The sequence below is a fragment of the Capsella rubella genome, unplaced genomic scaffold, assembly GCF_000375325.1.
Source record: "Capsella rubella cultivar Monte Gargano unplaced genomic scaffold, Caprub1_0 scaffold_6, whole genome shotgun sequence".
NCBI lineage: Eukaryota > Viridiplantae > Streptophyta > Magnoliopsida > Brassicales > Brassicaceae > Capsella > Capsella rubella.
In genome coordinates this window covers 1,130,483-1,155,782 of record NW_006238918.1, presented here as the reverse complement: position 1 = coordinate 1,155,782, position 25,300 = coordinate 1,130,483, and the positions used below count along the sequence as shown (strand labels likewise).

The window sequence follows — 25,300 nt, the reverse complement described above, 5'->3', positions numbered from 1 at the left end:
TTTGTCATTGTCCTATTTAATCAAGGGTCAATGCAAGCAGATATAATAATAAACACACGCTATTATATGATTGATTAAACAGGGTCTGGTCCGGGTTGGGTCTTGGTTCACATTTGTGATGTTGATTTCAAAACTGAATGCATTTTAATATATATATATATTTCAACCTTGATTAATCTTAATTTTCACAAGTAAACAATATTAAATTATAAATATCTAAACACAACTATTATACAAACAGTCCTAAAAAAAACACAAAAAGAAAACAAATAGAAATATTTGGGATTTTCTCAAGGTAGAGATAACAATAAAAGTACTACCTTAAATCTACAATTTAACCAATTACGAAATTACCTATTATGTCTAAATTGTATTAAAACTAAAAGAGAGGTTATATTAGACGATAATAGTGCAAATATTTTATCATAATAATGTATTTAACATTACTTAAAATAATAATTATGAAATTACTACAAAAAACATGGTTTAAATTTTAAAGAGATAACGATTTAAGTACAAATTTCTACTCCCTGACGAAAAATTTAAGAATTTTGGAAATTAAATTAAATCTATCCTTTGATTTTAAACAATATCATCGGCTGTCAAAAAAAACCTTAAAAAGGTAGTATCATAATAACGCACTCGATCAAAATCGGATATTTATTTGTAAGTTCCAATTGTAGTCGAACAAATTGTTGTTGGGACCAATTAAAATTGTGAAGAACTTCTTTTATTTATTATTATCCAAAGAAAGCTAAAAGAAAATAATAATATCCAAGTTGATTAGACCAACCAACAAACAAAAACACAGCCACGCAACTCCGCAAGTATACAAGAAAAGGCTAATTAAAAGTTTCACTTTCACGTCGGCGACGTAAATAACATCTCGTGATGCTTTCTCTTTTATTGATCCTACAAATTAAAAAAAAAAAAAAACAGAGTAGAATAAATTAGTACAACTCGGAAAAATATATTTGGCGGTTTGAAAGAGAAAGGCTCTCTTCTTCTTCGTTACCGTTTTGGACCCGATTCCTTCTCCTTCGTTGCCATTCTTACGCACTGACTTTTTCCTTTCTTTAGTTTTCGATAGAAACTATACAAAGAAGAAAAACCAAAAAAAAATGGGTATTTTGACAAGTGTGTTGGGGATCCTTGGTTTCGTAATCGGAATCCCTATTGGACTCATCACTGGTTTCTTCGTCTTGATTTATTCTAAGCCTACACACCAAGAGGTAAAAGCTTTCATCTTTCGTCATGTTTGAGTCTTGTATCTGTTTGTTTCATCATCTGGGTTAAGCTTAAACTTTCTGGTCCATCGATTTCACTGGTTGATTTTTAATTTTGACATACGCCATGTGTTCGGTTTCAATATGGTGAATCTAAAAGCATGTTCCTTTTGTATCTAGCTACCATCAATATTGAGCCTTTGGTTTACTGTGTCATTTGTTTTGCTGGTTTAGTGCTTATCTACTTATTAGTTTATGAATCTGAGGGTTAATGATTTACTGTTTCAATTAACACATTGCAGTATCCACCTGCGAGGCCACTAGTTGAGACTAGCATCAGTGTCCTTCTTGATCTCTTACCAGACATTCCATTGTGGATTAAGAATCCAGATTATGAAAGAGTAAGTCACGTTTTTTTAGCATCTAAAGCTCTATTACTTACTTGGCTGATGGTGCTTTCTATTGTTTACATCTAGGTGGACTGGTTTAATAGATTTCTCTCATACATGTGGCCTCACCTCGATAAGGTTCTTTCTACTTCTTTTTCTTATTTGCTTATATCAAATTTGGCTTTCTGTGTTGAAGTTTTAGTTTACTTTTCTTGTATAGGCTATTTGTGGGATCATCCGGAGTTCTGCTCAACCTATATTTGCAGATTATGTTGGGACGTTCTGTATAGAATCCATAGAGTTCGAGAAATTGAGTCTTGGATCGCTTCCACCAACAATTCACGGCAAATTCTTGTCCCATTTAGCTCTTGTGATCTCTTACCGTTGTGTTCAATGTGCTAATGGTTAATGACATTCTGTCTAATCTCCTGCAGGTGTTAAGTTTTATGATACCAATGAGAAGGAACTTCTGGTAGAACCATCAATCAAGTGGGCAGGCAATCCCAACATTGTTTTGGTGCTAAAGGTGATGTCTTTACGAATTAGAGTCCAGGTCAGTATGAGTGAAACTGTCAGATAATGGAACACAAGCAATGCAAAACTTTACCACTCTTAGTTCCATAAACACGAAGTTTTAGCATCTTCACCTTTGCAGCTCGTAGATCTCCAGTTTTTTGCTACAATGCGTGTAGCGCTGAAGCCTCTTCTGCCGACCTTCCCTTGTTTTGGAACGGTTGTAGTTTCATTAATGGAAAAGGTAGCTACATCTCACATAAAAGTGACTCAGTGTAGATTTAAAAGTTACTTGCTTTACCAATCATTGGGGAGGGAAATTGATCAGCATGATTCTCTATGCAGCCACATGTTGATTTTGGATTGAAAGTTCTTGGTGGAGATGTCATGTCCATTCCGGGTCTCTACAGATATGTTCAGGTGCTGCATTGATGATCCTCCTATCGGTAGGAGTTGGATTATGCTGTTTATCTAGTCAAATGAGATGCTCCTCCATCAGTATCTTTTCAAAAAAAACTTATCTTTCTCTCATGATTTTGCAGGAAACTATTAAAAGGCAAGTTTCAAGCATGTACCATTGGCCACAAGTACTTGAGATACCTATTCTTGATGCTTCAACGTAAGTGTCCATCAAATTTTTGAACAATATAACTAGAAAGCATGAGATCCTTCTGTTTCTTTCCTCTGATGTATAAGTTTACTTCTGATGTAGAGCGGCTGTAAAGAAGCCTGTTGGATTACTACATGTGAACATTATTAGAGCACATAATCTCCTCAAGAAGGATTTGTTGGGAACATCCGACCCTTATGTCAAACTTAGCTTGACTGGAGAAAAGCTTCCAGCAAAGAAAACCACCATAAAGAAGAGAAACTTAAACCCAGAATGGAACGAACACTTCAAGCTCATCGTGAAGGATCCAAAATCACAAGTCCTTCAACTAGAAGTTTTTGACTGGGACAAGGTTTCAGCATCTCATTTCATTTTATATGCATGCCATGCTCCAGTTTTTTCTCTAGTTGAACATTTTTTGTTATTATTACTAAAGATGCTCTCTTTGTCTCCACAGGTCGGAGGGCACGACAGATTGGGAATGCAGATGATCCCCTTGCAAGAGATTAGCCCGGGTGAGAAGAAGGTGTTTAATCTGGATCTGATTAAGAACTCAAATGTTGTTATGGATTCTGTGGACAAGAAAAAAAGAGGAAGATTGGAGTTGGATCTCAGGTATGTGCCATTCAGAGAAGAAAGCCTTAAGAGTAGACACGGAAAACAGGATGAGTACCAGAGAAAAGTAAGCAGAAACGAGAAACCATCAGAAGACGATGATTTTCTCAGTCATGCAGGTCTACTCTCAGTTGCAATCCAATCAGCCAAAGACGTCGAGGGCAAGAAGAGTCACTCGAACCCTTATGCTGTTGTTCTCTTCAGAGGAGAAAAGAAGAAAACAAAGGTACATTCTTAACCTGCATTTTTCTCATAAGCTACTTAAGAACTGTTTGGGTCATGATGAGACTAAGCACAAATGCATCATGACTACCTTTGCTTGATCAGATGCTGAGGAAAACACGAGACCCTAGATGGAATGAGGAATTCGAGTTTACACTAGAGGAGCCGCCAGTTAAAGAGAGTGTACGCGTTGAAGTCATGAGTAAAGGAACTGGCTTTCACTTTCGATCCAAGGTATTACTCCCTGATCCCCTGAAGATAACTCGGTTGAACATTGATGTTGGCTGTAAATCGGCTTTCGAGCAGACAAACCGATGTCAACTTATAACTTTGCTTGATCTCTGTGCAGGAGGAACTAGGACATGTAGACATAAATCTGGACGATGTTGTTGTCAATGGAAGGATCAACCAGAAATACCATCTTATCAATTCCAGAAACGGCATTATTCACATTGAGATCCGTTGGACAACTAGTTAACAAACTGATCACATGAATTTTTGTTTAAGTGGGGGTTTTATTATATTATTTCGTGTCATTTATCTAAATCAATTGGAATTAGACGTACATATTAGATGAGTGGTTAAGTGTTTCATACAGAGACAGGAAAAGGTATTAAACGAGACTTAAGGGCTTTGGAGGTTCTTGAGGTCTTCCTCTTTGGCGTACCAAGCTGGTATGATCTTAGGAAGGTGAGGATATAGATCCTTGTATGAGTTTCTTATTGTGCCTTCTGCAACTCCGGTTGCTACTGATATATCTGCAGGCTCAATTTCACAGTTAGAAAGAGTATTTTCTTGTTTTGTGAAAGGGAATCCGCATGAAACTGACCTCGAAGTAGTTTCTTGTCATCGGAAAGCTGGGTTATGATGTAGATAACAGCTGCTGCGATTGATATGGGACTCCTCCTGTAGAAGTTTACACGAGTGCAATGCATAAACCACACAACAATAGATTCAGAAAATAAGAACAATAGGGTCACGGAGACATGGTTATGATCTACTTACCTAATATCAAACTCCTCCGACTTCTGTACAGATTCTTGAGCTGCTTTAACGGTTTGGTTTCCCATGCCAAGATTGGAGCAAAACCGTCTCTGAACAGTAAGAATCAATATCAGTTAATTAAGGCGAAACGAGATAATGAAGAATGACAAATGATGATATTAATTTTGAAAACTCGCCATAAAGTCACCGGCATGTATAGTCCCCATTTCTACTGACTGCCCTGTTTCCAACCCCAACTGTTTGATTATGTACTCTTTTGCACGGCCAATCTCTTTCTTTGTGGCTCCATTGGCAACAGAACATATTTCTATACCAAATCGAGAGTATTAGAGGCACGATGCCATTGAAGAAGGGAATGATGGATGCTTAAGATGATTCTTATAGCTGTATCTGTACCCTTCACAGTTCGTGGCTTGTCCTCTTGCCGGCAAGCAATATACAGACATGCAGCCAAAAGAGCATCCTGATTTCTTCCTCTACTCGACTTCTGATCCTCCACTCTTTTATATATCTCGTTTGCTCGATCCTTTAAAAGAATGACAAAGGACATGACACAACGTTTATACGAAGAATACAAAAAAAAAAAGCAAGGATCAAGCGCAGGCATTTAATCAGGTCAAGAGAGTGGTATATTGATTCTGTTCAACGAAGCATCTGCAAAAATAATTCATTTTTCTGTAGGGCTGCGGCTAGAGTAAAGAGTAACACTAAGAAAACCATGAATATTGATGTGTATCGATGAAACGGGAGAAGATGAAGGTCTGGTGTAAGTATGTCAAAGATAAGATTGGTAAGCAAAATAACACATACCTTGATGGTTGCAACAAGGCCTAACCTGGAATAAAATGTTCGTCAAATTAGTAAGGGCCTATGTTAACCAATTAATAGTTTACCAATAAAACGAGCATCTCTAAGGAAAATGTCAAAGAAAGAAACATATCTATATGCCTAATAACTTAGTTGTTTCAATCCATGAAAAAGATAGCATTTCAAGAGAAAATATCTAAGCTTTCATTTTCCTAAATAGTGAAACGCTTGTGTCTGCTTTCTAGTGGACACAATACAACTGCTTACACTCACGAATTGATTTCACAAGATGGGAAAACTAAAATCAATTCTCACACTTCTCAATTACAAAACAATGTCAGCTCAAAAACAGAACTTGACTGCTAATCTCCTCGAATTAGACCTTACCATAGACCAAACCCCTAATCAAAAACCTTCTAACTAAAAACAAGTTTCTCTAAAGAACATGCCAAAAAACAAAACACATTCTCTATGCCTAATAACGAGAGTAGTTTCTCTATGCCTAAGAAAGATGCATTCCAAGAGAAAAGATCAAGCTTTCATTTTTCCAGTTAGTGCAAAGCTTGAGTCTGCTTAAGCTCACTAATAGATCATTTCACAAGATGGGAAAACTGAAACCTAATCCTCACACTTCTCAGACTACAAAACAGAATTTGAATTTGGAGGTAACAATGTCAGATAAAAAAAACAGAAATGTGCAGCAATCTCCTCCAATTAGTGCTTTCCATAGACCAAAACCCCCCCAAAATTGAAAACCTTGTAAGAGCAGGGCATAAAACAAAACAGAACAAATACCTATCAGCCATGGTGGCAATGGTCTTGAAAGCAACAATGAGACCACGATCAGGGTTAGATCCACGATTCTGCCAACGACCAAGAGAAGAGGAGAGAAAGTCGCCGGAGGAGCCATTAGGCTTAGAGATGACGGTGGTGAGACCACCATCAGCGAGAAGAGGATTAGTTGGTCCACCAACACGGACGGGATCATTGTCACCAGACTCATTAGCGAAAGTTCTCCACTCAGAGGTCTCATCAATGGAGTGAGACTCAAGCACAAGTCCACACTCAGAGCAGACCGTGTCTCCAGCAGAGTGATCGAACACAACCTCCGTGTGCCTCTTACAGTCTGAACAAAACGCGTCACTCATTGCTTGTCTTTCGATTAATTGGACAAAGAATTAGACTTTAATTACGGAGAATACCACTCTTCTTCTTCCTCCTTACTCCTTCTTACTCTTCACCTTCAAGTTGAGCTCCTCTTGAGTTTCCTTCGTCGTTGAGGAAAATGCAAATCGGGCAACGATCGACGCCCACGTGTCACTAGCTGAATCGTCTAATCACTTGGATAGATTACTGGGCTTCTGAAGACACACAAAAAAAAAAAAAGATAACTGGGCTTCAAAAGCCCAACAATTGATTTTTTTTGCAAGAGAACAACAAAAGTACGTTTATCTGTGTGCTTCCAAGTTTTGCAAAAGATTTGTAGCTGATCCTTTGAAAAGATAGTGACTTGGTTTAGGCTTTGGCATAGTTTTTAGCCGCTTTGTTTGTTATCTTTGTGGCCGGGTTCTAAAATTTACTCCTGATTTTCTAACTTTTTTTTTACACATATAAGTAAGAGCATTGAAAGAGCCTCTTGATAATGATGGTTAAGATACGTGAATAAAGGTTCTTCCTAAAAGAGAGTTTCATGATCTGGACTTAATACAATGGGTTTTGGTTGGCAAATATATATGATTTGATGCAGAAGCTGGCTGCACAAAAATGAAGTAGCACTCTTTCTTCACTTATTTAAAAGATGAAAGCCTAGACTATTTTATCCTCATCATGCTTCTTCACCTCATCCTTCACAATGATGACATCGACTCGACTCATCTGAAGTTGAAACGCCGGAACAATCTTGCTTCCACAGCTACAATAACTTCCCGACCAGTTAAAGCTTCCAACCATAGCTTGACATTTTGGACACAATAACTTCCCTTCCGACACATCATCTTCCATAGCTGACAATAACATATTAATATAGCAAGAGAGATGATTAAGACCAATCAAGAAACCAACACGTAGATAGATAATGCGTGTGAAGAGTATACAATATAGATAGTTAGTACATGTACCTTCATTCATCCAATTGAGAGGCTCTATGAATATAGAAGTACATGGTTTCTGATCACCGGTATTCTTGTCGCGAACCTCTCCGACCATGTTTTTAAACATGTCATCAAGCTCTGAATCAGCCTCACCTGGAGTATGCTCTATTACCTGCTCCTGAAAAGACAGTACTCTGCTGCATTTCTTGCACTGGTACGTACTACCACTGGTCTCATTCATCAATCCCGGATCAGCCCTTAACTTTAATCTGTCAAATTTTTTATCCTTGCTATATAAATAACCTGGTATAGGCGAAAAACAAATTCGATCAGATCCATGACCAACTGGAAACGCATAAACCAAAAAACTACATGGTGAAAGAAATAAAAACCTAAAGCTTTTAGACGAAAGTGCTTGTAGATAGGGCTGGAACGGTCGACTTTAAAGATCATTCTCTCAAACAAATCTAACTGCAAGATGTGAAAACATTACTTGTTATTATGAAAATAAACTTACGCCGTAAACATAACATAACTAGAGCTATCTATATAGTCTTCACCTGTTTTAAGAAGCCAAGATTGGGACTAGCGTGAGCGCTTTGTTTGAGTGATGCCAGAGCATCTGTAAAAACAAAACAATACACACCAGTTTAAGGTAATCACCAGATATATGCATGTCATAGTTATAAAAATCGTAATTCATGTATACCTTCCGAAGAAAGCTTTTCGGTCCTCATCAGATACGCAATGACCACAGAAGCACTGAAGAAACAAAAAAAAACGCAATACTTAATTATAAAGAGAAAGCAAGCTTCAAACATAATTAATGTAAAGAAGAAAAAAAAAGCCTCACCTTCGAGATGTTCCTGCAAAGCAATGAACTAAAACACCCTTCTCTTTGCGGCCAGCATCAATAAAATCCAAGCAAAGGTCGAAAAAATCAAGGAGATTCTCCCACTCTTTATCGTGAGCAAAGACAACCATTCTTGTAAACTTGAGATCTTTACCAGTATGCTCTAGAGAATATAAAAGATTGCCTGATGGCAACGCGCTCTCTCTGGCAAACTCCATGCCTTGTGATGACGACTCTTGATCATCACCACCAACATACACTTCCTTGATTCCTTTTGAGACTAGTTTGGCGTTGCGCCACTTGGGGTAGAGTTCAGATATGTGAGGGCAGTGAAAAACTGTAAGAAGGTGAGAAATCTCAGAGCTACCATTCTTGAGAATCTCAGCAGCGGCGAGTATATCACCTAGGTATAGATTCTCCCTAACTAGGTCAAGCTTCTGCTTCATTGTCGAGCAGATTTTAAGGAAAAAAAAAAAAGAAGAAGAGAGAAATTAAAATATAGAAAACACTGGGAGAAACCGCGGTTATCGAAGAGAATTTGAGCGAAGATTACAATTCTAGGGTTTTTTTATAGGACGAGACAGAGAAAAGGAAAAGAAAACAAAAGAAGAGGAAATAAAGATTGTGGTAGCTTGAGATATATATCTTAAACCTTTTATTCGTCCTTAATCTTTTGTTGAGATTGAGCTCCTCAATTAAGCCTGCGAATAACAACAAATAGAAGAAGATGCTGAAGCGTGGTTGCTGTTTTTGCCTTTTTGGTTTGGGATTAAAAGGCTTATGGGCCATAGTTCTATTTAGGCCCAAATCGTTTTAGTTAAGTTAGTTTGGTAAAAGACTAGTTAAGTTAAGTTACCATAAGTGGCTGGGAAAGCTTGGACCTGAAAGGTAAAACCATGTTTATTAGTGAACTCTTTAAACCTAAGATTTTGGGAACCATTTGATGCAATGTGTGATGAGTCGGAAGAACAAAAAGATCGACACTTGGAAGAAAAAAAAAAAAGCAACTGGGAGTTTTTTGCTTTTGTATAATTAAAATTAGAATATTGCCTATTTTTTATAATTTGGGAAATTTTCTTAAAAAACCTTAGAAATTAGCATAATTTTTTAGCTAAAACCTCCAATTATTTTTGCCATTTAAAACCACCTTAAAATTTATACATTTTTCGAACTAAAACATTTATTTTATTTTTGTTAAATAAACATTTTATTCGTCCTTAAATTTATCTTTTTGGACCATAACAGTGAAAATTAAAAATTCCAGTAAAACAATTTTTTTTTTCCAGTTAACAATTTACAACAACCCCAAACGCAAACGTGATTAAACAAATATAAGAAAACAAGGAAAACGGTTCAGTTGATGAACTAAAATCGAATCGGTCGCATCAAATCAAGTTTGAGATAAGAACGTGGCGTTGGCGTTCTGGTCGCTGCAGTAGAGACAAGGGTGTTGATGAAACCCTAGTCTCTCAAGCACATCCCTAGCCATCATCACTAGTTGCTTGTTCTTCAAGTCACCTTCATTTTCCTTCAACACCGTCTGAATCGCGTTGCTAAACGCTCCGTACGCTTTCCCATTGCCAACGCCGACGTCAGCAGACGTCTCATCCGCCTGACACCCGCTAAGCAATATCCCGGAATCCACGTGTCTTTCACGGGCCGTCATAGTCTCCAAAAGATCCATTAGATCCATCGCCGGTAACCGGAATTTAAGGCCAGCATCGCCACCAAAGAGCTCAAGTAGGTGTGTCCCGATATCGGAAGTTGAGATTCCAGTGAGAGAACTCAAGTGGTCAAGGACTGCCTTGAAGGGTAAGGCACGTGATGCCATAGTCTTATTTGTTGTCTCAATGGCCGGAGACATGTTGCTGGAGACGGAATAAGGTCCGATCTGTTCTTTCTCCTTGTCGATGAGACCACCACTGTGGCAAGAATCGGAGATCATGGTAAAGCTTGTTCCTTTAGGAAGTTGATTGACCAGTTCTCTGAAATCAACATCTGTGATGAGATTGAAATCGCAAGGAACAATAGCTTCGTCTTGTTTAAAAGGGTGGGCAGGTTTAACCGAAGGAATACGAGTTCCATGGCCACTGTAGTGGAACAACAAGACATCTCCAGTTCCAGGTTGAGCTTTATCCATCATCCTACGTAAAGCAGCCTTGATGTTGGCACCTGTCGGCTTCACTTTTGATTCTGCCTCGTCCGTTAGCACCTCAATGTCCTCTTGTTTGAATCCGAAACGGGTCAAAAGAGTTTCTTTCATTGCTAAAACATCATTGATGCAACCGTGAAGCTCGTTACTTGTGTTAGGGTAGTTGCATCCGACGAGCACGGCTAGTCTTTTCTTGGTCATTCGTTGTGGATTCATTGAGTTTCTTGATTTGATTCCTTATGTGCGTATGTTTTTTATGTGCAGTGTTGTGGTTTTGGAGCTAATGTGTATTTATGATTGAGGTTTCTTGTAGTGAAGGTGAAGTTACATACAGTATAGTAATATAAATATATTTTCATGTCTAGTTTGCTTTTAAGCTATGGAACATTTTTTAATGACTTTAATATTATTGCTTTCAAGCAAGAAACTATACCTTTTAATTCAGACTTTTGAGATAGATATAATTACATCCTAAGTCATTAAATGGTGTTTAAATTAAGCATCCTTGCTTTCTTTTCTTGAAGTTTATAACATAAAACAAACAAAGGATTATAATGTTATTGTTAATGATTCACTTTGGTTAACTTGGATATATACATAACGCCAAAAGTAAAGTCATTTTCTCAAAGATTTGGACCTAATCCATCCAGATATCTAATTGTTCTGTATAATTATATAACTAGTGTACATTGTTGAAAAAGTAATGTCAATTGACCAAACTAACTTGTCTTGATCCCAAAGGACTCTGCCATCATCTTCACTTCACCTTCGTGCACGCAACGGCAAAGTCTTTAGAGTCGAACTATGCCATCATCTTCACTTCACCTACGACTCTACGAGAGCCTAACACATGACTTCATACTTGATATTTAACCCTTTTAACAAAATATAAAATTCATTCAAATTAAAGTGTTTACTAGAGCTGTTTATCAAATTTGAGGATTAGTGTGGGTTTCAATACGAAATATACCCCGGTTATTAATAAAACATTATCAATTTGATAAATTAATGTCTCATTTTACAGGACACATTGACTTTGTTTACCTCACAAACCACAGTCTTCATTACACATTGTTTAACCCAACAGAAAGTAAAAAAACAGAGCAAATTTACAAGAGAAGCACAAAAAAAAATACAAGATAATGGAGTAACCTGGACCTAAACCAAGAAGGAAGATTTGGTATCTAGCATATCTCGACTTGTCACACATTGTTTCGAACTGCCATTGTTGCAAAACACCTTTTCCGCGACATCTTTCTGAAAGCTAACGCTCTTAAGAGGTTGCACCAAACGTTGACCGCCGCTAACCATAACGGCTTTCTCATAACGACAGCTCAACGACCCGGTTCTCTTCTTATCGAAGCCGGTAACGACCAGCGACGAAGACGGCGACAAGCCAATTCTTGAGAAGCTAGCCGCAACCGCCGAGGCTGGCTCCGCGGTCATAACGCTCCATGTAACACTTGCTTCACTCGGCTCGTATCCAAACTCAGACATGGTCTCGTCTATCGAGTCCCTGGATGCGGATGGTGCCCACGGACGGGCTGCGTGTTGAGTAGAGAAGCTCTCTATCTCAAAAAGATCGGAGCTAGCGTCGCTCGTGGCTTCTTCGTCTGTGGTGGCTCCCTTGGGACTCGTCTGATTCAGAACCGGTTTAATCGGATGCAGAACAGGTTCAACTAAAACCGGTTTAATTGTATTCATAACCGGATTCTTGGGGTTCTCTGATGAATTTGAAGTTTCGGTTAGAGTTGGGAAGCTAAAATTACTAACTGGAGCTCTAGCTTCTCTGTTTTCGGTGTACTCGATGGACCGAGTCACCGTGTTTGAAGGGATCGTTAATCTTATTGGCTCAGGCGAAGATATCGTCTGATGATGATGAACGATTCGGTTAGACACGACTCGGTCAGAACCGGTTTTGGGCACTGCGATTCTTGGTTTGGATTCTTGGACCTGAACCGATTTGGAGCTAGAACAAGGACAAGTCCTGCGTCTAAAAAACCATCTGGGTCCTTTCTTGCTGCTTCCACGTCCATCTCGGTCCGATCCTTGGCGGTTTTTGTTACAGAGCAAACCGGTTTGGCTGTTCCAACTAGCTTCAGAGGATGCCGTGTGACCTACGGTAAAAGAAGACACTTTTGCAGATGAAACCGAAGAGAATCTTGGACCACTAAGATTCCTCGTCTGGCATTTCTCGTCGCTTCCGGTTTCGCTAAAGTAACTCTTAGCTTCGAAGATACTTAGCTCAGTATCCTCATGCTCCTTTTGTCGTTGTTCGTTGTTGTCAGGCTTGAGGTACGAGGAAAAGGAGACATCAATACCATCTGATCGATTCTGAAGAATCTTGATGTACGGATCAAGAGCATGGCGTTTGGTTGCCACTACAGTTACAGTAGTCTGCGCCATTACAGTATCTTTTGGTTCTTTTTCTCTCGTAGAAGTTGAAAAAAAAAACAGAGTTGCAAGTTGTTAGTTCAGTGTTCTGCCTCAAGTCTCGCTCTTTGTGTACATATATATACGTGAGACTTGAGAGAAACGTCTGTCATGAGTTAGTTATGTCTGAGAAAGTTCTATCTACCTCGTTAAAATGTCATGATGACGTTCTTACACGTAAAAATTAAGTTTTCTAGGTTTAGTTACTTAAAATTCTACTTCAAAGGCTAATAATACTGATGAATCTTGACTTGTATGATATACATTGTGTGGATATGCCATAATCCTTAATCAGTGCTCATGTTTAGACAAAGAATTCACAATTATCTAATTATAAGAACAAATTTTCGAGTTGTATATATCAAAAAGATCCCACAACAATGAAAAAAACCCGACCCAGAATAGACTAACCAGTATCCAAGTCGTAATCTCAAAGATGAGAAGAAACATAAAGTTTTGTTGCACCCTATCTCCAAATCTGGTAACGTGATGGTTTCCCTCGGCCATAGTCGAACCATGTGGCTTCTCCATTATTATGTTCTTCTTTACGATGCTTTTAAGCAAGAGGACAAAGATAACTCAAAAGAAGGTGACAAAATCTTAATAGTGATTACTTCCTATTCGACAAGAGACAGATCAAAAGAGAGGATAAGAATCATCATTGTGCATAATATATTGGGTCCATATTTTGTTACAATGCATTCTATTTTGACATTTAACGGACAAATGCTCCGAACATGACTAGGGTTCATTGGATGTCATTTCTGTGGTGTTTTCTACTTTAACTTCTTCATTTTCAATGTGCGTAAGAACTTATTTGGTATATAGACTATAGAGCAATTGGTGTCTCTCCAAATTGTAGAACTCTACTATTTAAAGCTTTTAGAGAATGTTCTCTTTCTCTCAAGTAAAATATTAATCCAGACTCAAAACATTTTTTAAAATTGAAGTGCAAGTTTGACTTAAATTATACCTCATTTGCTCAATAATAGGCCTGTTAAGAGAGGTAATAGAATCACAACCCAATTTAACCATTAAAAAGTTTCTTTGATTAATAGACTATCACATATTAAAATAGAACAATTGAGGTTTTCAGACAGCCTCCTAAATTTGGCTAAACTAAATTTCTATATAAACATAGTAAAAGTTGACGAAGGTAGAATACATTTATTCTGAGAGAAGAAGGAAAAACAAAAGAAAGATGAAGACCATTATCCTTTTTGTAACATTTCTTGCTCTTTCTTCTTCATATCTAGCAGGTAAAATCACAATTTTTGTTCTTTACTTGGAAGTTATATGTTACCATTGTGATTCCTACGAATTGATGAGAACAAGATATATAGAACTTTACATATTGAAAGGATGATTTTACGTTGACAGTCCATCATAAGATGCAATATTAGTTGTGTTGATCTTTGGAACGCATGCAACGTATAGTTTGATAAGTATTGCAACGTAATGCTAAGCTCTGACAAGTGTTTTGACTCTTGGTTCTCCTGGTCGTTTTGCAGATGAGACAGATACTGAATTTCATTACAAACCCGGTGAGTTAGCCGATCCCTCGAAATGGGGCACTATCAAGCCTGAATGGAAAATTTGTGGGACAGGGAAGAAGCAATCGCCAATCGATCTTTCTCCAAAAATAGCACGCATTATCCACAACTCTACAGAGATTCTTCAGACATATTACAAACCAGTGGAGGCTATTCTTAAGAACCGTGGATTCGACATGAAGGTAAACTAAACGAGCCCTAAGAGATGTTTTTTTTTTTTATATACCAATTAGTCTGCAAGATTTGATATGTTGCGCATCAGGTTAAATGGGAAGACGACGCAGGGAAGATCGTGATCAATAATACTGACTATAAATTGATTCAAAGCCACTGGCACGCACCTTCAGAGCATTTTCTGAATGGAGAGAAGTAAGGGAAAACAAAAACAAAAGATTGACATCGTTTCAGATTATATAGTAGGAGCTAATAAAATATCAAACCTTTCAGATTTGCCATGGAACTTCACATGGTACACAAAAGTGCAGAAGGACACTTGGCAGTTATAGGGGTTCTCTTCAGAGAAGGTGCACCAAATGCTTTCATTTCACGGGTAACTTTTACCGCATATTGTATTTAGGATACCGTTATATCCCTTCCTTGAAACTCTCTGCTTATTGTTTGCTATTGTCTTCCTTACAAATTTCAATAGATAATGGACAAGATCAATAAGATCGCAGACATACAAGATGGAGAGGTCAGCATTGGAAAGATAGATCCAAGAGAATTTGGATGGGATCTTACAAAATTTTATGAATACAGAGGTTCGCTCACCACCCCTCCTTGCACAGAAGATGTCATGTGGACCATCATCAACAAGGTAAAATAATTCTAGCAAACTTAAAAACCATACTGTAAATGAATTCTTGAATTTCAAGAATCTACAATGCCCCGAGTACTCAAATTTGACTGCCTATTCAAAAAATGCAGGTGGGGACTGTTTCAAGTCAGCAAATTGATATGCTGACCGATGCTCGTCGCGGTGTAAGAACTATACACTCTCACATAAGCGTTTACTAGGAACTCATTTGGATTTCTGCTTTTTTAATCAAACATGTTTTGTTAATACCTAGGGTTATGAGATGAATGCAAGACCGCCTCAGCCGCTGAACGGACGTCTGGTTTATTTAAATGAGCAGTCCACTCCAAGTCCAACACTAAATATACCACGAGTTGGTCAGTACTGAGACAGTCTTATAGGACAAGACAACTCCGAGCCCTAATTTCCATACAAAGAAAGTTCGATAAAGAATTTGTTGGAAGTAAATTGGGGGCCGTAACTAAATTTTTTTATTATTCTTTTTTTTATTAAAAGTTGAATCTATGCAGTATTCTATATGCATAACGTTTTCTATCTTCTATACATGTATTCCAATAAACAAGATGTAATATCCAACCATAATGAGTTGTCTGATTATTTTATAACACAAGATCTTTACATTTTCACATTTTTAACTCTTACGTCCAAGTACACAGGAAAAGCTTCTTGTAGTTCCATTCACAATAGCATTCAAACAACGAAGAACATACAAAAATAAAAACTCAGGATGCACAGACAGGTTACCATTATAAAAACTTAAGCGATGAGGAAGGGAAGGACGGTGAGCATGAAGGTTTCGTAGGAGAAAGTAGCTGAGCCTGAGTAGGCTGTGTCCTTCTCCTTGAACTTCTCTGTCAGCCCCTGCAGTTTCCATCATATTACAAATCAGATTACTAACTCCCAATTACCACACTCGGATCACCAACATTACAACAAGAACAATTATGAACTATTGAGCTCTCAGATGCAATCAGTATAATGGAGACTATGGAGTTCGATAATCGGGTTCCAGGAATAATTTCTATAACTACTAAGATTTGTATCTCATTTGACCTAGACCACTTATCTAGGAGCTGTATGAGAAACAAACAGAGTAAAATGAGAGCGTACCTTAACAGTGAGACAACACCTGCATCAAGGCAAAACAGATACTGTTAATAAATAAGCAACGATCACAGCAATAAGAAGAAAAGAGAGCACGGAAAGAATAACGTACTCAATGAAATTGTCATATTCGATGGCCCTGTTCTTGCCTCCGCTTTTGTCAAACTTGGAAACCAGCAGATCCAAAATCACCGGGGAAACCGAAAACCCAAGGCTCAAAAGCGCATCTCTCAGCTCATTCACATCTATTCTGCCGCTTCTGTCCTTATCAGACCTCTCAAAAATAGACTGAACCATTCCAAAACAAACCATATGAGCGAATCTTGCTATGCTATATCACTAACACAAACCCAATACATTTCATGAAACCATTGAGAACATTTAAACTTACCCTCCAGTTCTGAAGACTGTAGAAAAGTGCGGTAAACTCTTTAGGTCCTGCAACATTGAGATTTCTCAAGTTAGTTCAGGAGACCGATTCAAAACCAGGCTAACAAGAGAAATGACTGTAACTAGAATGATTAATACATAAATTCAACTAGAACTAAAATAACGAAACCAAGAGATTCAACAAGATGATAGAGAGACAGTGGGGTAGCACGTAATTCATTGAAAAGTCTACAAATATTGTTAATTTGGCAACATGGCAATAGAAAAACCTGACGATATGACCCAAAGTATGAATCTTTGAGACTTCCATCTTAGATGGATAATGAAATGCAGAGATACAGAACATAATAACGATAGTGAACAAGAATCATAGAGACAGATTAACAACAGAAAAGTAACAATCTTGAACAATTCAAAGAATCTCGAAAGCTCACCGATCTTCATGGCATTGCTGTTGGTGAAAAGATACATAAGAAGATGAACAGTTCTCATACTGAATCTCTGTTGATAAGAGGAGAGAGCTCCTTGAAGCTCCTTATCATCAATGAAGCCACTACCATCCTGATCCGCAGCTTGAAAGCAAGCCACTATATTCGGATCCGTTCCCGGAGCAAAACCTGACGGAATCAGAGAAGCAAAGGGACTTCCATAAGAGGCTTGGGGAGGATAACCTCCATATCCGCCGCCGCTGTGAGCAGACGACGCTGGACGAGGTGGACCACCGTAACCCCCGTATTCAGAAATCCCAGGCGGTGGAGTAGCTCCGTATCCTCCACCGTGACCGGGAGGCGGAGACGGACGAGGCCCAGCACCGTAACTCCCGTAATCAGAAGGTCCAGGCGGTGGAGGAGCTCCGTAGCCGCCTCCGTAAGGTTTCTCCTTTGGCGGCTTATTGTAGTCAGAAGGCGCGTACGGAGCTGACGGAGCTCCGTATGACGAAGATTGAGGCGAAGATCCGTACGGAGGCGCGGAAGAGGACGAAGATGGTTTCGGTGCCGACGGAGCGCCGTAGGGAACTGCGTAAGGAGCTGAGGAGGTCGATGATCCGTAAGGAGGATTGTTTCCGGCGGATGAGTAAGGAGGTTGAGGTGGTGGTGGTTGATTTCCGCCGCCGTATCCGTAACCGTAACCTTGGCTCGTCGGAGGGTACCCTGACATCGCTGTAACGTTTTAACAATTATAAGCAAATAGAAACAAAAACAAAAAAAATCGAAACTTTGAAGAGATCTTAAAGTTTTGAGATTTTATATTTTTGTCAATGAATGTGATTTTAAGTTGACCTCATCAAGCTGTGTTCAGAAAGAAAGGACACTCTTTAGGAATTTTATCTCTGATTTCAATCTATTTACAAATAATGCCATTGTGGATCTAACCGACACTACAAATTAGAGTTGTGTTACTTTTGGACTTCGGTTTAACAAACTAAAAGTGAATCTAATTTTTCACTTGAAAACCTATAAATATTTTATAACGAAATATATATAGTTTAATAATATAGGTTAACTTTTTTTTTTTGGGTATAAATATTCTGTTAAAACCAAATCCATATACTGTAGTTTAATAATATATTTCTTTACTTGTTGATAAATACAAATATAGATATGATATTATCTTCAATGATCTTATAAAATTAATTAACAAACAAATAAAACGTTAGAGAAATAAAAACAAGGGTTACACAGCACCATCAATACAAGTAAAAGCGAAAAAGGCTTAATTTTTATTTTCATCAAAAGGAAGCTTTTTGTCCTTTGCCGTTCCATGCTCGAAGCAAGGACCTGATTTCTCTCGTTTCCTCTTTCTCTCTCTCTCTCTCTCTTTCTTTCTTTCTTCTCTTCATTCGAATCTCGATCTGGACGAGGAAGAAGAAGAAACCCAGATCAGAAAAGAAAAACAAACAGACGAAAACAATGTCTTCGTCGTCGAAGAAACAAACCCTTTTCATATCGACACTAATCATCTCATGGTACTCTTCCAACATCGGTGTTCTTCTCCTCAACAAGTTCCTCCTCTCCAACTATGGCTTCAAATTCCCCATTTTTCTCACAATGTGTCACATGTCCGCTTGCGCTATCCTTAGCTACATCTCCATCGTCTTCCTCAAGCTTGTTCCTCTCCAACACCTCAAATCTCGATCCCAATTCCTTAAGGTTGCCACTCTCAGCATCGTCTTTTGTGCTTCCGTCGTCGGCGGTAACATTTCGCTCCGTTACCTTCCCGTCTCTTTCAATCAGGCCGTCGGTGCCACGACTCCCTTTTTCACTGCTCTCTTCGCTTATCTTATGACCTTTAAGAGAGAAGCTTGGGTTACTTATGGTGCTCTTGTCCCCGTCGTTGCCGGAGTCGTCATCGCCAGTGGGGTAATCATCTTTTATCACTCTGTTTTCGATTCTGTTACCACTTACCAATGCCAATGTTGTTTTTATATGAATTTTAGGTTTCTGAACCTTCCTTGATTCGAAATTTTTGATCTGGATTATTGATTTTCTGGAGGGTCCAAGTTTGGATTTAGATGAATGATCTGTAGTTAGATGTTAATCCTGAAGAACATTGTTGTATATGTTAATGTGAAATATCTAAACTTGGACAAAGGCCTAAACTTTGAAATCAGGGAGTGTTATATTATCTAAAAAGTTCAGACTTTGATGGTTTAATCATCAGGTGTAGAATTTGGTAGAACATCATTTTGGGATCTAACCTTCCTTATTTCTCCTGCAAGGTGATATATATCTTTATAAGCTTTATAAAGTGGTTATATCGTTGTGAAGAGACGATCTTGGTGTTATTAATTTTTGGGGTATGATCTTAATCTAAGCACCAGTTTTGGTCTTGCAGGGTGAGCCAGGATTTCACTGGTTTGGGTTCATTATGTGCATTAGTGCTACGGCGGCAAGAGCCTTTAAATCCGTTCTTCAAGGCATTTTGCTTTCTTCAGAGGGGTAAATAAATATCACTCCTTCATTTTCTGCAAATCAGGAAACTTTTGTTACCCAATTAAGAAATCTCATAAGTTGTTGGTTTGGTAGAATGTTGCAATCTATTATCATTATCAGTTTAAGATATTAACTCGTAGAATTAAATTGTTACCAGCTAAAGATGTTTCATCTCCATATATACCAACATCTATATATAGTAATATCTCTCTTCGTTCCTTTTTTTTATTTCTCCTGCTGCAGGGAGAAATTGAATTCGATGAATTTGATGTTGTATATGTCCCCAATAGCTGTGGTAGCTCTTCTTCCTGTCACGCTATTTATGGAACCAGACGTGATCAGCGTGACCTTGACCCTTGCAAAACAACATCAGTACATGTGGATACTTCTTCTTGTTAACTCGGTGATGGCTTATTCAGCCAATTTGTTGAATTTCCTGGTTACCAAACACACAAGCGCCCTCACCCTCCAGGTAAATCGACTTGCCTCTCTCTCTCTCTTTCTCTATGTACTTTTCTCACCCGAGAGCTCAATCTTGGAGATAACAAGACTGACAATGTTGAGTGTGTTCTGCATCGTGAAGGTTCTTGGAAATGCTAAAGGAGCAGTTGCAGTGGTGATTTCGATCTTGATCTTTCAAAACCCGGTTACGGTTATGGGAATTGGCGGGTACTCCATAACCGTCCTTGGGGTGGTTGCTTATGGAGAGACAAAACGCAGATTTAGATGAGCTTACAGACCTTTGGCAAGTAACAAACATAGCTTCTCTATGTTTGTTACTTCTTCTGTTCAAGACTCCTCTATTAGGACCTGAAGTTTTTGGGGATTTAAGAGATGAGAATATCTCATCAGTAGTGATTTTTTGTAACTATCATATATATACGCACTTTATTAGTATGTAATATTGCATTGGACAATGTTAGATTCCATGGTGAGAGATTATCACTCTTCTGTTTCCAGGATGAGATTCCATTTTGGTTAATTTAACATATTAATTAATTATATAGCATCAAGTCTCCAGCTTACGATCAGGTTGTCCAATTACATTTTTAGGTTGTCCAATTACATTTTTATCCTTCAAACCCAAACCAAAATTGTTTTTTTGTTGTTTTGCGTTCTTTATAGATTGTGAACGAAAACACGAAAACATTATTTTTATATTTTTATTAGTAAATTGGTACAATAATATAGTATAGCATGTAAAATGATCTACATATATAAACGTAAAAATACTGTATATATATGCTCGAAAAGTATTATAGAAAACTATAGTAATCAAAATTTGTTCTGGATTAGACGAATCCTAAAGTAGCTTCGAAAAAGCATATTGTATAAATAACTCTATTGTTGATAAATAATAAATGGCCGGCTTACCAACAATAGCAAACGTTTTAGTGTTTGATTTACATTTTATGCATATGAGGAGAATATATTTGCTGGCTTATCGCCGACGTGCGAACCATAATCAAAAACTAAGCTGCTGTGTAATATTTTTTTTTTTTAAGGGGATCAAGATAGTCTTATAGTTTTTAAATAACGTTCTTCTAGAAAAGAATCATTAATGATTAACAAAAGTAGAGAGGAAAAAAACGAATAAAGAAGATTCTTCTTTTTTTTTCTTCTAAACTTTTTCTTATGTTCTTGTATATAATACAAACCAAAAGAATTTTAATTAACTAATCCATTTTCTCATCTAGTTTACTTTCTGAAACATTTTTTTGGTTAGTATGTCAACGTAGGCGAGACCTTATTAGGTCACGCTTAATTATATGCTGACAATGATTGTTTTAGAAAAAAACAAATGCAATTGTATGGGATCGGATGGATTTGTTGTTTTAATAATGTTAGGAATATTACGAAATCTCATGTACATTTGCACTATTTTCTTTTCTTTCCCATAATTGTAATATTTCACATATCAAATTTGTTATATATATTTGATATGAAAAGATGCAAATTAATACTTCTCAATCAAATTAAACCTGTAACTTATAGAGTTAATTAATTAGCTCATTCATTTTTGGACTATGAAGTTTCAATGAGAATATTTGATATATAGCCTCTTCTATCCTCAAAACATATTTACTGGTTTTCCATTATAACGTAGAGCATTTGAAATATGAGAAAAGAAACAGATAAATCGAAAAGAAAAATAACGATCTTAATTAATGTTTGTAGCTCAATCAACACCGAAGATTTTAACCATGCTCTGGTTATAGACAAATTAGAGAGTACTCTAAGGCTAGCTAAAAGAAACCCTAAAGTGATTAATAAAAAGAAGTTAAGAAATGGATTCGTTTTTCTCACTTTTGTTTTTACCTTTACGAAACAGTTTAGTCCCTATTATAATATGTCAACGTAGGCAAGACCTTCCTTAGGTAAAGCCTACTACATGCTTAAAACAATGATTATCTTTGTTTGGTATAAAATTGCATTTAATAGTACCTCCCAAAATAGATTATTTTTACTAATGTAAAGGCAAGTGTACTCACATTTTAGGGTTTTCACATTTTTAATCGGGTTTTTAGGGTTACCATATCTAAGCATATGGATTTTTATCGGTACTACAAGTCTACCAAAAAAAAACTCAAACTGCTTGTTTAATTTGGTAGATGAAGTAAAAGAAAAAGAAGAGAAGAATGAATAGTAGTCCACCAAAATATATTTTACTAATTTTGAGTAATGTGTATTTATTATGTAAAAATTTAGGAATGTATGTAATTTGTAACTTGACGTTCGGATTTGTGTGTGAGTTTAGTTGCAGTGGACCGAGTTTGATGATGTGTAAATTGAAATGTGCTTTTTAGGTTCGACGCTACGGCCGACACGTGCCGCTGACCCCAGGGCGTGTGCGTTTTTACCCTCTCTTTCTTTTTTCTTTCTTTCACTTGTATAGTTGTATGTCACATGTCATGTGTATTAATCTCTATTTAGCATAAAAGTTTTTCACTTGGCCAATTATTTTGTGGTCTTCGGCATGTCTCATCGTGAATGGTTTATAAGAAACAATGGTGGGAAGCACTAAGAAATGAGAATCCCAAATACTTTCTGCCGTGGTTTGTTGGTGATGATGATGGTGAGTGTGTTGCGTGGGACCAAACACATCACAACTTGTTTTTTCAATGTACATGTTACTGCTTAAAGGTCTATGGTCCTCCCTGGAAAGTTCTAAGAGATTTGTTGAAATCTGGCAAAAAATTATTTGTGATTATGTTTAAGAAAATTACAAAGTCAAAATATTTTAAAAAGACTTTGGTGCGGAAGTTTTGGTACCACTATGTCTACATTCCAGAGTTATGTTTGGACACATCGGGTTTATCGCTACGGTTAGCAAAAAGAAAGTTCAGCGACAAGTTGCTGCATGCAAATCGTAACAAAGAAAAATCAAATATGAAGTTGGACAATAACCGATTTTGCGATCGGTTAGCGAGTAAGACTACTCTTCAGAAAGCATCGTCAATCTCCCTTCTGCTGTATTTTTCTTAGTGTATGATACATATATATGTATGTAATAATTGTGTTACATTAATTTTGTATAATGTCTTTGTAATAACTCTTTGAAATTAATGAAAATTTGATTTTGCTGAAAAAAAAAAAGCATAAAAGTTTTTTTTTTCTCTAATCAAAGTTACATGGAATAAGTGAATAGTTAAATATTTTCTGTCGCTGATATTTTATAAAATATTTGTACTTAACAAAGATATGGGTTTTGAATATGACATTTATGTGAAGGGGATTTACCGTTTATAGAAGATGGGTATATATCATAGATTTGAAACAAATTAACCACCTCAAATAAACACTCATATACAGTAAAACCTCTATAAATTAATAATGTTGGGACCATGAAAATCTATTAATTTATAGAGGTATTAATTTATCGATATAGAGAGATTTTCCTAATTTGAAAGTTTTTTTCAGAAAAATATTTAAAAATGAAATTTAATCATGATAATTAGTATTTATATAATCAATTACAAAAAAATAATAATTATTATGTCTTGAAAGAGAATGCTAACAATTTTTGACATAGTAAAATATTAGAAATAAACTCTAACAAAAACTAATGTGTCTATATATACATATATTTTGAAAATTTTACCTAATTATTAATTTATAATATTATTGGGACCATATATTTACAAAGGATTTTCAAAAAAAATATTATCTTATTAATTTATCGAAATATGTCTAAAATTACACTGGTTCCAACTTGGGACCAAAGAAATTTATTAATTTATAGAGATTATTAATTTATCGAGTATTAATTTATAGAGGTTTTACTGTAGTCATATAGTATAATTTAATTATATTTTATAATTTATTTGTACTCAACACTAAACAGACCTGTAACCTAACTTTATATTTGTTAACCTCACGTTTTTTTTTTTAATTCATTTACAATTTTTATTTTATTTTATTTTTAAGACCTTTAAAAATCGATTGTGATATTCTGATCATAACTACTAGACTCTAGTAATTAAAAAAAGAAGAAAATAAACCCAAAATAAAGAAAAAAAATCATAAGCTTAATTATAGTATGTAATCATAAAAAAAAATATAGCTACAATAAGTTAAATTATGATCAGTTTTATGGATATAATTAATATATATATATATATATATATATGTGTATAAATGATATAGTAATTGCTTTTGATATACGTAAATAAATATATATGAAATAAATATATACCTCTCTACTTTAAGTGAAATAAATATATATGAAATGAGTGATGACAAAACAAAAACCTAAAAAAAGCGTCATCGATTAGATCATATGTACATCTGAATATATTTGTCATTGTCATTACTTTCAACCTTATTCTTATTTGTTAATTCACTTCCTTTATTATAACTTTGTAAGAAAATAGAGAAACGTTAACTAGAAACTATATAGTAATATATAGTACATTTTAAAATTACATATGGATCGGATGTGAATGGTATATGCTTAGATATATAGTTAGATCGATGACAAAATCAAATTAAGAAACATGAAAATTAATTATACCGGAAAGAAGACAAAAAAAAAACACAACAGAATGAATCACACATAATAATACTTAAAATTTCATATGAGAAAAACATATAACTTTGACGGTTCTTTTGAATGATATATCTATTTTAATTGGATGCGTGAGAAATTACTAAAGACCATGCAGACAATTTCAGGTGAGAATATGTTAAATACATTGATGTAAATCTAGAAGAAATCTCATATGATGTATGCATAACTGTATATGAATATATATATATATATATGTTAATTAACTTTGTGATAGTGAAAGGTTTATATTCTGCAGATACCCTCATCAAAACTGTGTTCACATTCAAAATAAAAACAATAGTAAGAGAGAAAGAAAAAACTGACTTGTTTATACTTCTAAAGAAGGTTAAGCTACTTATTTTAAGAACATTATTATTACGTTTCGAAATATATAATTAACTAATGTATAAATACATTGATCCTCTAAAGAAAAAGAAGGATATATATATAGTTTGGATTAAACCTCGATCCGAGTTATTTGGTACGATATAGAGAGGAATAAGAAATAGAAAATGTTGTACGAAAAGCTCGTGCCCTA

The 25,300-nt window shown here is 36.2% G+C and overlaps 8 protein-coding genes across 11 annotated transcripts; 3 read left to right on the top strand and 5 right to left on the bottom strand.

Moving 5' to 3' along the window:
- Nucleotides 1–1,020: 1,020 nt before the first annotated feature.
- Nucleotides 1,021–4,142, top strand: LOC17883319 (synaptotagmin-3). Of its 2 annotated transcripts, XM_006290069.2 has the most exons (12): nt 1,021–1,232; nt 1,529–1,627; nt 1,703–1,753; nt 1,836–1,959; nt 2,050–2,168; nt 2,271–2,372; nt 2,474–2,548; nt 2,671–2,747; nt 2,841–3,090; nt 3,196–3,579; nt 3,681–3,809; nt 3,925–4,142. In XM_006290069.2, the coding sequence occupies exons 1-12, from the start codon at nt 1,122–1,124 to the stop codon at nt 4,051–4,053; spliced, it is 1,650 nt and encodes a 549-aa protein (XP_006290131.1). In that variant the 5' UTR covers nt 1,021–1,121; the 3' UTR covers nt 4,054–4,142. The 2 variants fall into 2 exon arrangements, with proteins under 2 accessions (XP_006290131.1, XP_023636789.1); XM_023781021.1 differs by lacking the exons at nt 1,021–1,232; nt 1,529–1,627; nt 1,703–1,753; nt 1,836–1,959; nt 2,050–2,168 and having other exon boundaries at nt 2,342–2,372; nt 2,474–2,574.
- LOC17882938 (transcription initiation factor IIB-2) lies at nt 4,077–6,636 on the bottom strand. The gene is made up of 7 exons (XM_006289487.2): nt 6,183–6,636; nt 5,391–5,415; nt 4,977–5,106; nt 4,757–4,887; nt 4,581–4,669; nt 4,405–4,481; nt 4,077–4,333 (listed from the first exon to the last, which is right to left on the bottom strand). Exons 1-7 carry the CDS (start codon nt 6,533–6,535, stop codon nt 4,200–4,202), a joined length of 939 nt encoding a protein of 312 aa, XP_006289549.1. The 5' UTR covers nt 6,536–6,636; the 3' UTR covers nt 4,077–4,199.
- Nucleotides 6,637–7,030: 394 nt separating this feature from the next.
- LOC17881827 (dual specificity protein phosphatase 12) lies at nt 7,031–8,993 on the bottom strand. The gene is made up of 6 exons (XM_006287913.2): nt 8,331–8,993; nt 8,187–8,239; nt 8,038–8,099; nt 7,870–7,948; nt 7,505–7,780; nt 7,031–7,390 (listed from the first exon to the last, which is right to left on the bottom strand). Exons 1-6 carry the CDS (start codon nt 8,774–8,776, stop codon nt 7,194–7,196), a joined length of 1,113 nt encoding a protein of 370 aa, XP_006287975.1. The 5' UTR covers nt 8,777–8,993; the 3' UTR covers nt 7,031–7,193.
- A 559-nt stretch (nt 8,994–9,552) lies between these two features.
- LOC17881777 (metacaspase-9) lies at nt 9,553–10,768 on the bottom strand. The gene has a single exon (XM_006288149.2). The coding sequence runs from the start codon at nt 10,696–10,698 to the stop codon at nt 9,721–9,723; it is 978 nt and encodes a 325-aa protein (XP_006288211.1). The 5' UTR covers nt 10,699–10,768; the 3' UTR covers nt 9,553–9,720.
- A 766-nt stretch (nt 10,769–11,534) lies between these two features.
- Nucleotides 11,535–12,888, bottom strand: LOC17883964 (protein PHYTOCHROME KINASE SUBSTRATE 4). Its single transcript, XM_006286446.2, has one exon. The coding sequence runs from the start codon at nt 12,886–12,888 to the stop codon at nt 11,641–11,643; it is 1,248 nt and encodes a 415-aa protein (XP_006286508.1). The 3' UTR covers nt 11,535–11,640.
- A 1,152-nt stretch (nt 12,889–14,040) lies between these two features.
- On the top strand, nt 14,041–15,652 carry LOC17881063 (alpha carbonic anhydrase 3). The gene is made up of 7 exons (XM_006286771.2): nt 14,041–14,174; nt 14,427–14,650; nt 14,731–14,837; nt 14,916–15,018; nt 15,118–15,285; nt 15,396–15,449; nt 15,539–15,652. Exons 1-7 carry the CDS (start codon nt 14,117–14,119, stop codon nt 15,650–15,652), a joined length of 828 nt encoding a protein of 275 aa, XP_006286833.1. The 5' UTR covers nt 14,041–14,116.
- LOC111830069 (probable calcium-binding protein CML50) lies at nt 15,509–18,051 on the bottom strand. 3 transcript variants are annotated; one of them, XM_023780959.1, is made up of 6 exons: nt 17,214–18,051; nt 16,781–16,827; nt 16,502–16,677; nt 16,396–16,414; nt 16,030–16,146; nt 15,509–15,684 (listed from the first exon to the last, which is right to left on the bottom strand). In XM_023780959.1, exons 1-5 carry the CDS (start codon nt 17,935–17,937, stop codon nt 16,042–16,044), a joined length of 1,071 nt encoding a protein of 356 aa, XP_023636727.1. In that variant the 5' UTR covers nt 17,938–18,051; the 3' UTR covers nt 15,509–15,684; nt 16,030–16,041. The 3 variants fall into 3 exon arrangements, with proteins under 3 accessions (XP_023636727.1, XP_023636728.1, XP_023636726.1); XM_023780960.1 differs by having other exon boundaries at nt 15,510–15,622; XM_023780958.1 differs by lacking the exon at nt 15,509–15,684 and having other exon boundaries at nt 15,852–16,146; nt 17,214–18,050.
- A 460-nt stretch (nt 18,052–18,511) lies between these two features.
- LOC17883871 (UDP-URONIC ACID TRANSPORTER 1) lies at nt 18,512–20,721 on the top strand. Its single transcript, XM_023780617.1, has 4 exons — nt 18,512–19,139; nt 19,615–19,718; nt 19,956–20,184; nt 20,296–20,721. Exons 1-4 carry the CDS (start codon nt 18,690–18,692, stop codon nt 20,440–20,442), a joined length of 930 nt encoding a protein of 309 aa, XP_023636385.1. The 5' UTR covers nt 18,512–18,689; the 3' UTR covers nt 20,443–20,721.
- Nucleotides 20,722–25,300: the final 4,579 nt, after the last annotated feature.

Excerpts from the sequence above, each read along its gene's own strand:
- LOC17883319 (XM_006290069.2), top strand. The coding sequence starts at position 1,122 with ATGGGTATTTTGACAAGTGTGTTGGGGATCCTTGGTTTCGTAATCGGA. Across the intron at positions 1,233-1,528 it reads CTAAGCCTACACACCAAGAG|TATCCACCTGCGAGGCCACT; the intron begins GTAAAAGCTTTC and ends AACACATTGCAG. Across the intron at positions 1,960-2,049 it reads GCTTCCACCAACAATTCACG|GTGTTAAGTTTTATGATACC; the intron begins GCAAATTCTTGT and ends AATCTCCTGCAG.
- LOC17881827 (XM_006287913.2), bottom strand. The coding sequence starts at position 8,776 with ATGAAGCAGAAGCTTGACCTAGTTAGGGAGAATCTATACCTAGGTGAT. Across the intron at positions 7,949-8,037 it reads ATCTTGGCTTCTTAAAACAG|TTAGATTTGTTTGAGAGAAT; the intron begins GTGAAGACTATA and ends CACATCTTGCAG. Across the intron at positions 7,781-7,869 it reads CTTTCGTCTAAAAGCTTTAG|GTTATTTATATAGCAAGGAT; the intron begins GTTTTTATTTCT and ends CGCCTATACCAG.
- LOC17883871 (XM_023780617.1), top strand. The coding sequence starts at position 18,690 with ATGTCTTCGTCGTCGAAGAAACAAACCCTTTTCATATCGACACTAATC. Across the intron at positions 19,719-19,955 it reads ATTTTGCTTTCTTCAGAGGG|GGAGAAATTGAATTCGATGA; the intron begins GTAAATAAATAT and ends CTCCTGCTGCAG. Across the intron at positions 20,185-20,295 it reads CAAGCGCCCTCACCCTCCAG|GTTCTTGGAAATGCTAAAGG; the intron begins GTAAATCGACTT and ends TGCATCGTGAAG.
- LOC17882938 (XM_006289487.2), bottom strand. The coding sequence starts at position 6,535 with ATGAGTGACGCGTTTTGTTCAGACTGTAAGAGGCACACGGAGGTTGTG. Across the intron at positions 4,888-4,976 it reads CAAGCCACGAACTGTGAAGG|AAATATGTTCTGTTGCCAAT; the intron begins GTACAGATACAG and ends GATTTGGTATAG. Across the intron at positions 4,482-4,580 it reads TCGGAGGAGTTTGATATTAG|GAGGAGTCCCATATCAATCG; the intron begins GTAAGTAGATCA and ends AAACTTCTACAG.
- LOC17881777 (XM_006288149.2), bottom strand. The coding sequence starts at position 10,698 with ATGAATCCACAACGAATGACCAAGAAAAGACTAGCCGTGCTCGTCGGA.
- LOC17883964 (XM_006286446.2), bottom strand. The coding sequence starts at position 12,888 with ATGGCGCAGACTACTGTAACTGTAGTGGCAACCAAACGCCATGCTCTT.
- LOC17881063 (XM_006286771.2), top strand. The coding sequence starts at position 14,117 with ATGAAGACCATTATCCTTTTTGTAACATTTCTTGCTCTTTCTTCTTCA. Across the intron at positions 14,651-14,730 it reads ACCGTGGATTCGACATGAAG|GTTAAATGGGAAGACGACGC; the intron begins GTAAACTAAACG and ends GTTGCGCATCAG. Across the intron at positions 15,286-15,395 it reads TGTGGACCATCATCAACAAG|GTGGGGACTGTTTCAAGTCA; the intron begins GTAAAATAATTC and ends CAAAAAATGCAG.
- LOC111830069 (XM_023780959.1), bottom strand. The coding sequence starts at position 17,937 with ATGTCAGGGTACCCTCCGACGAGCCAAGGTTACGGTTACGGATACGGC. Across the intron at positions 16,828-17,213 it reads CAGCAATGCCATGAAGATCG|GACCTAAAGAGTTTACCGCA; the intron begins GTGAGCTTTCGA and ends TCAATGTTGCAG. Across the intron at positions 16,678-16,780 it reads ACAGTCTTCAGAACTGGAGG|TCTATTTTTGAGAGGTCTGA; the intron begins GTAAGTTTAAAT and ends GGAATGGTTCAG.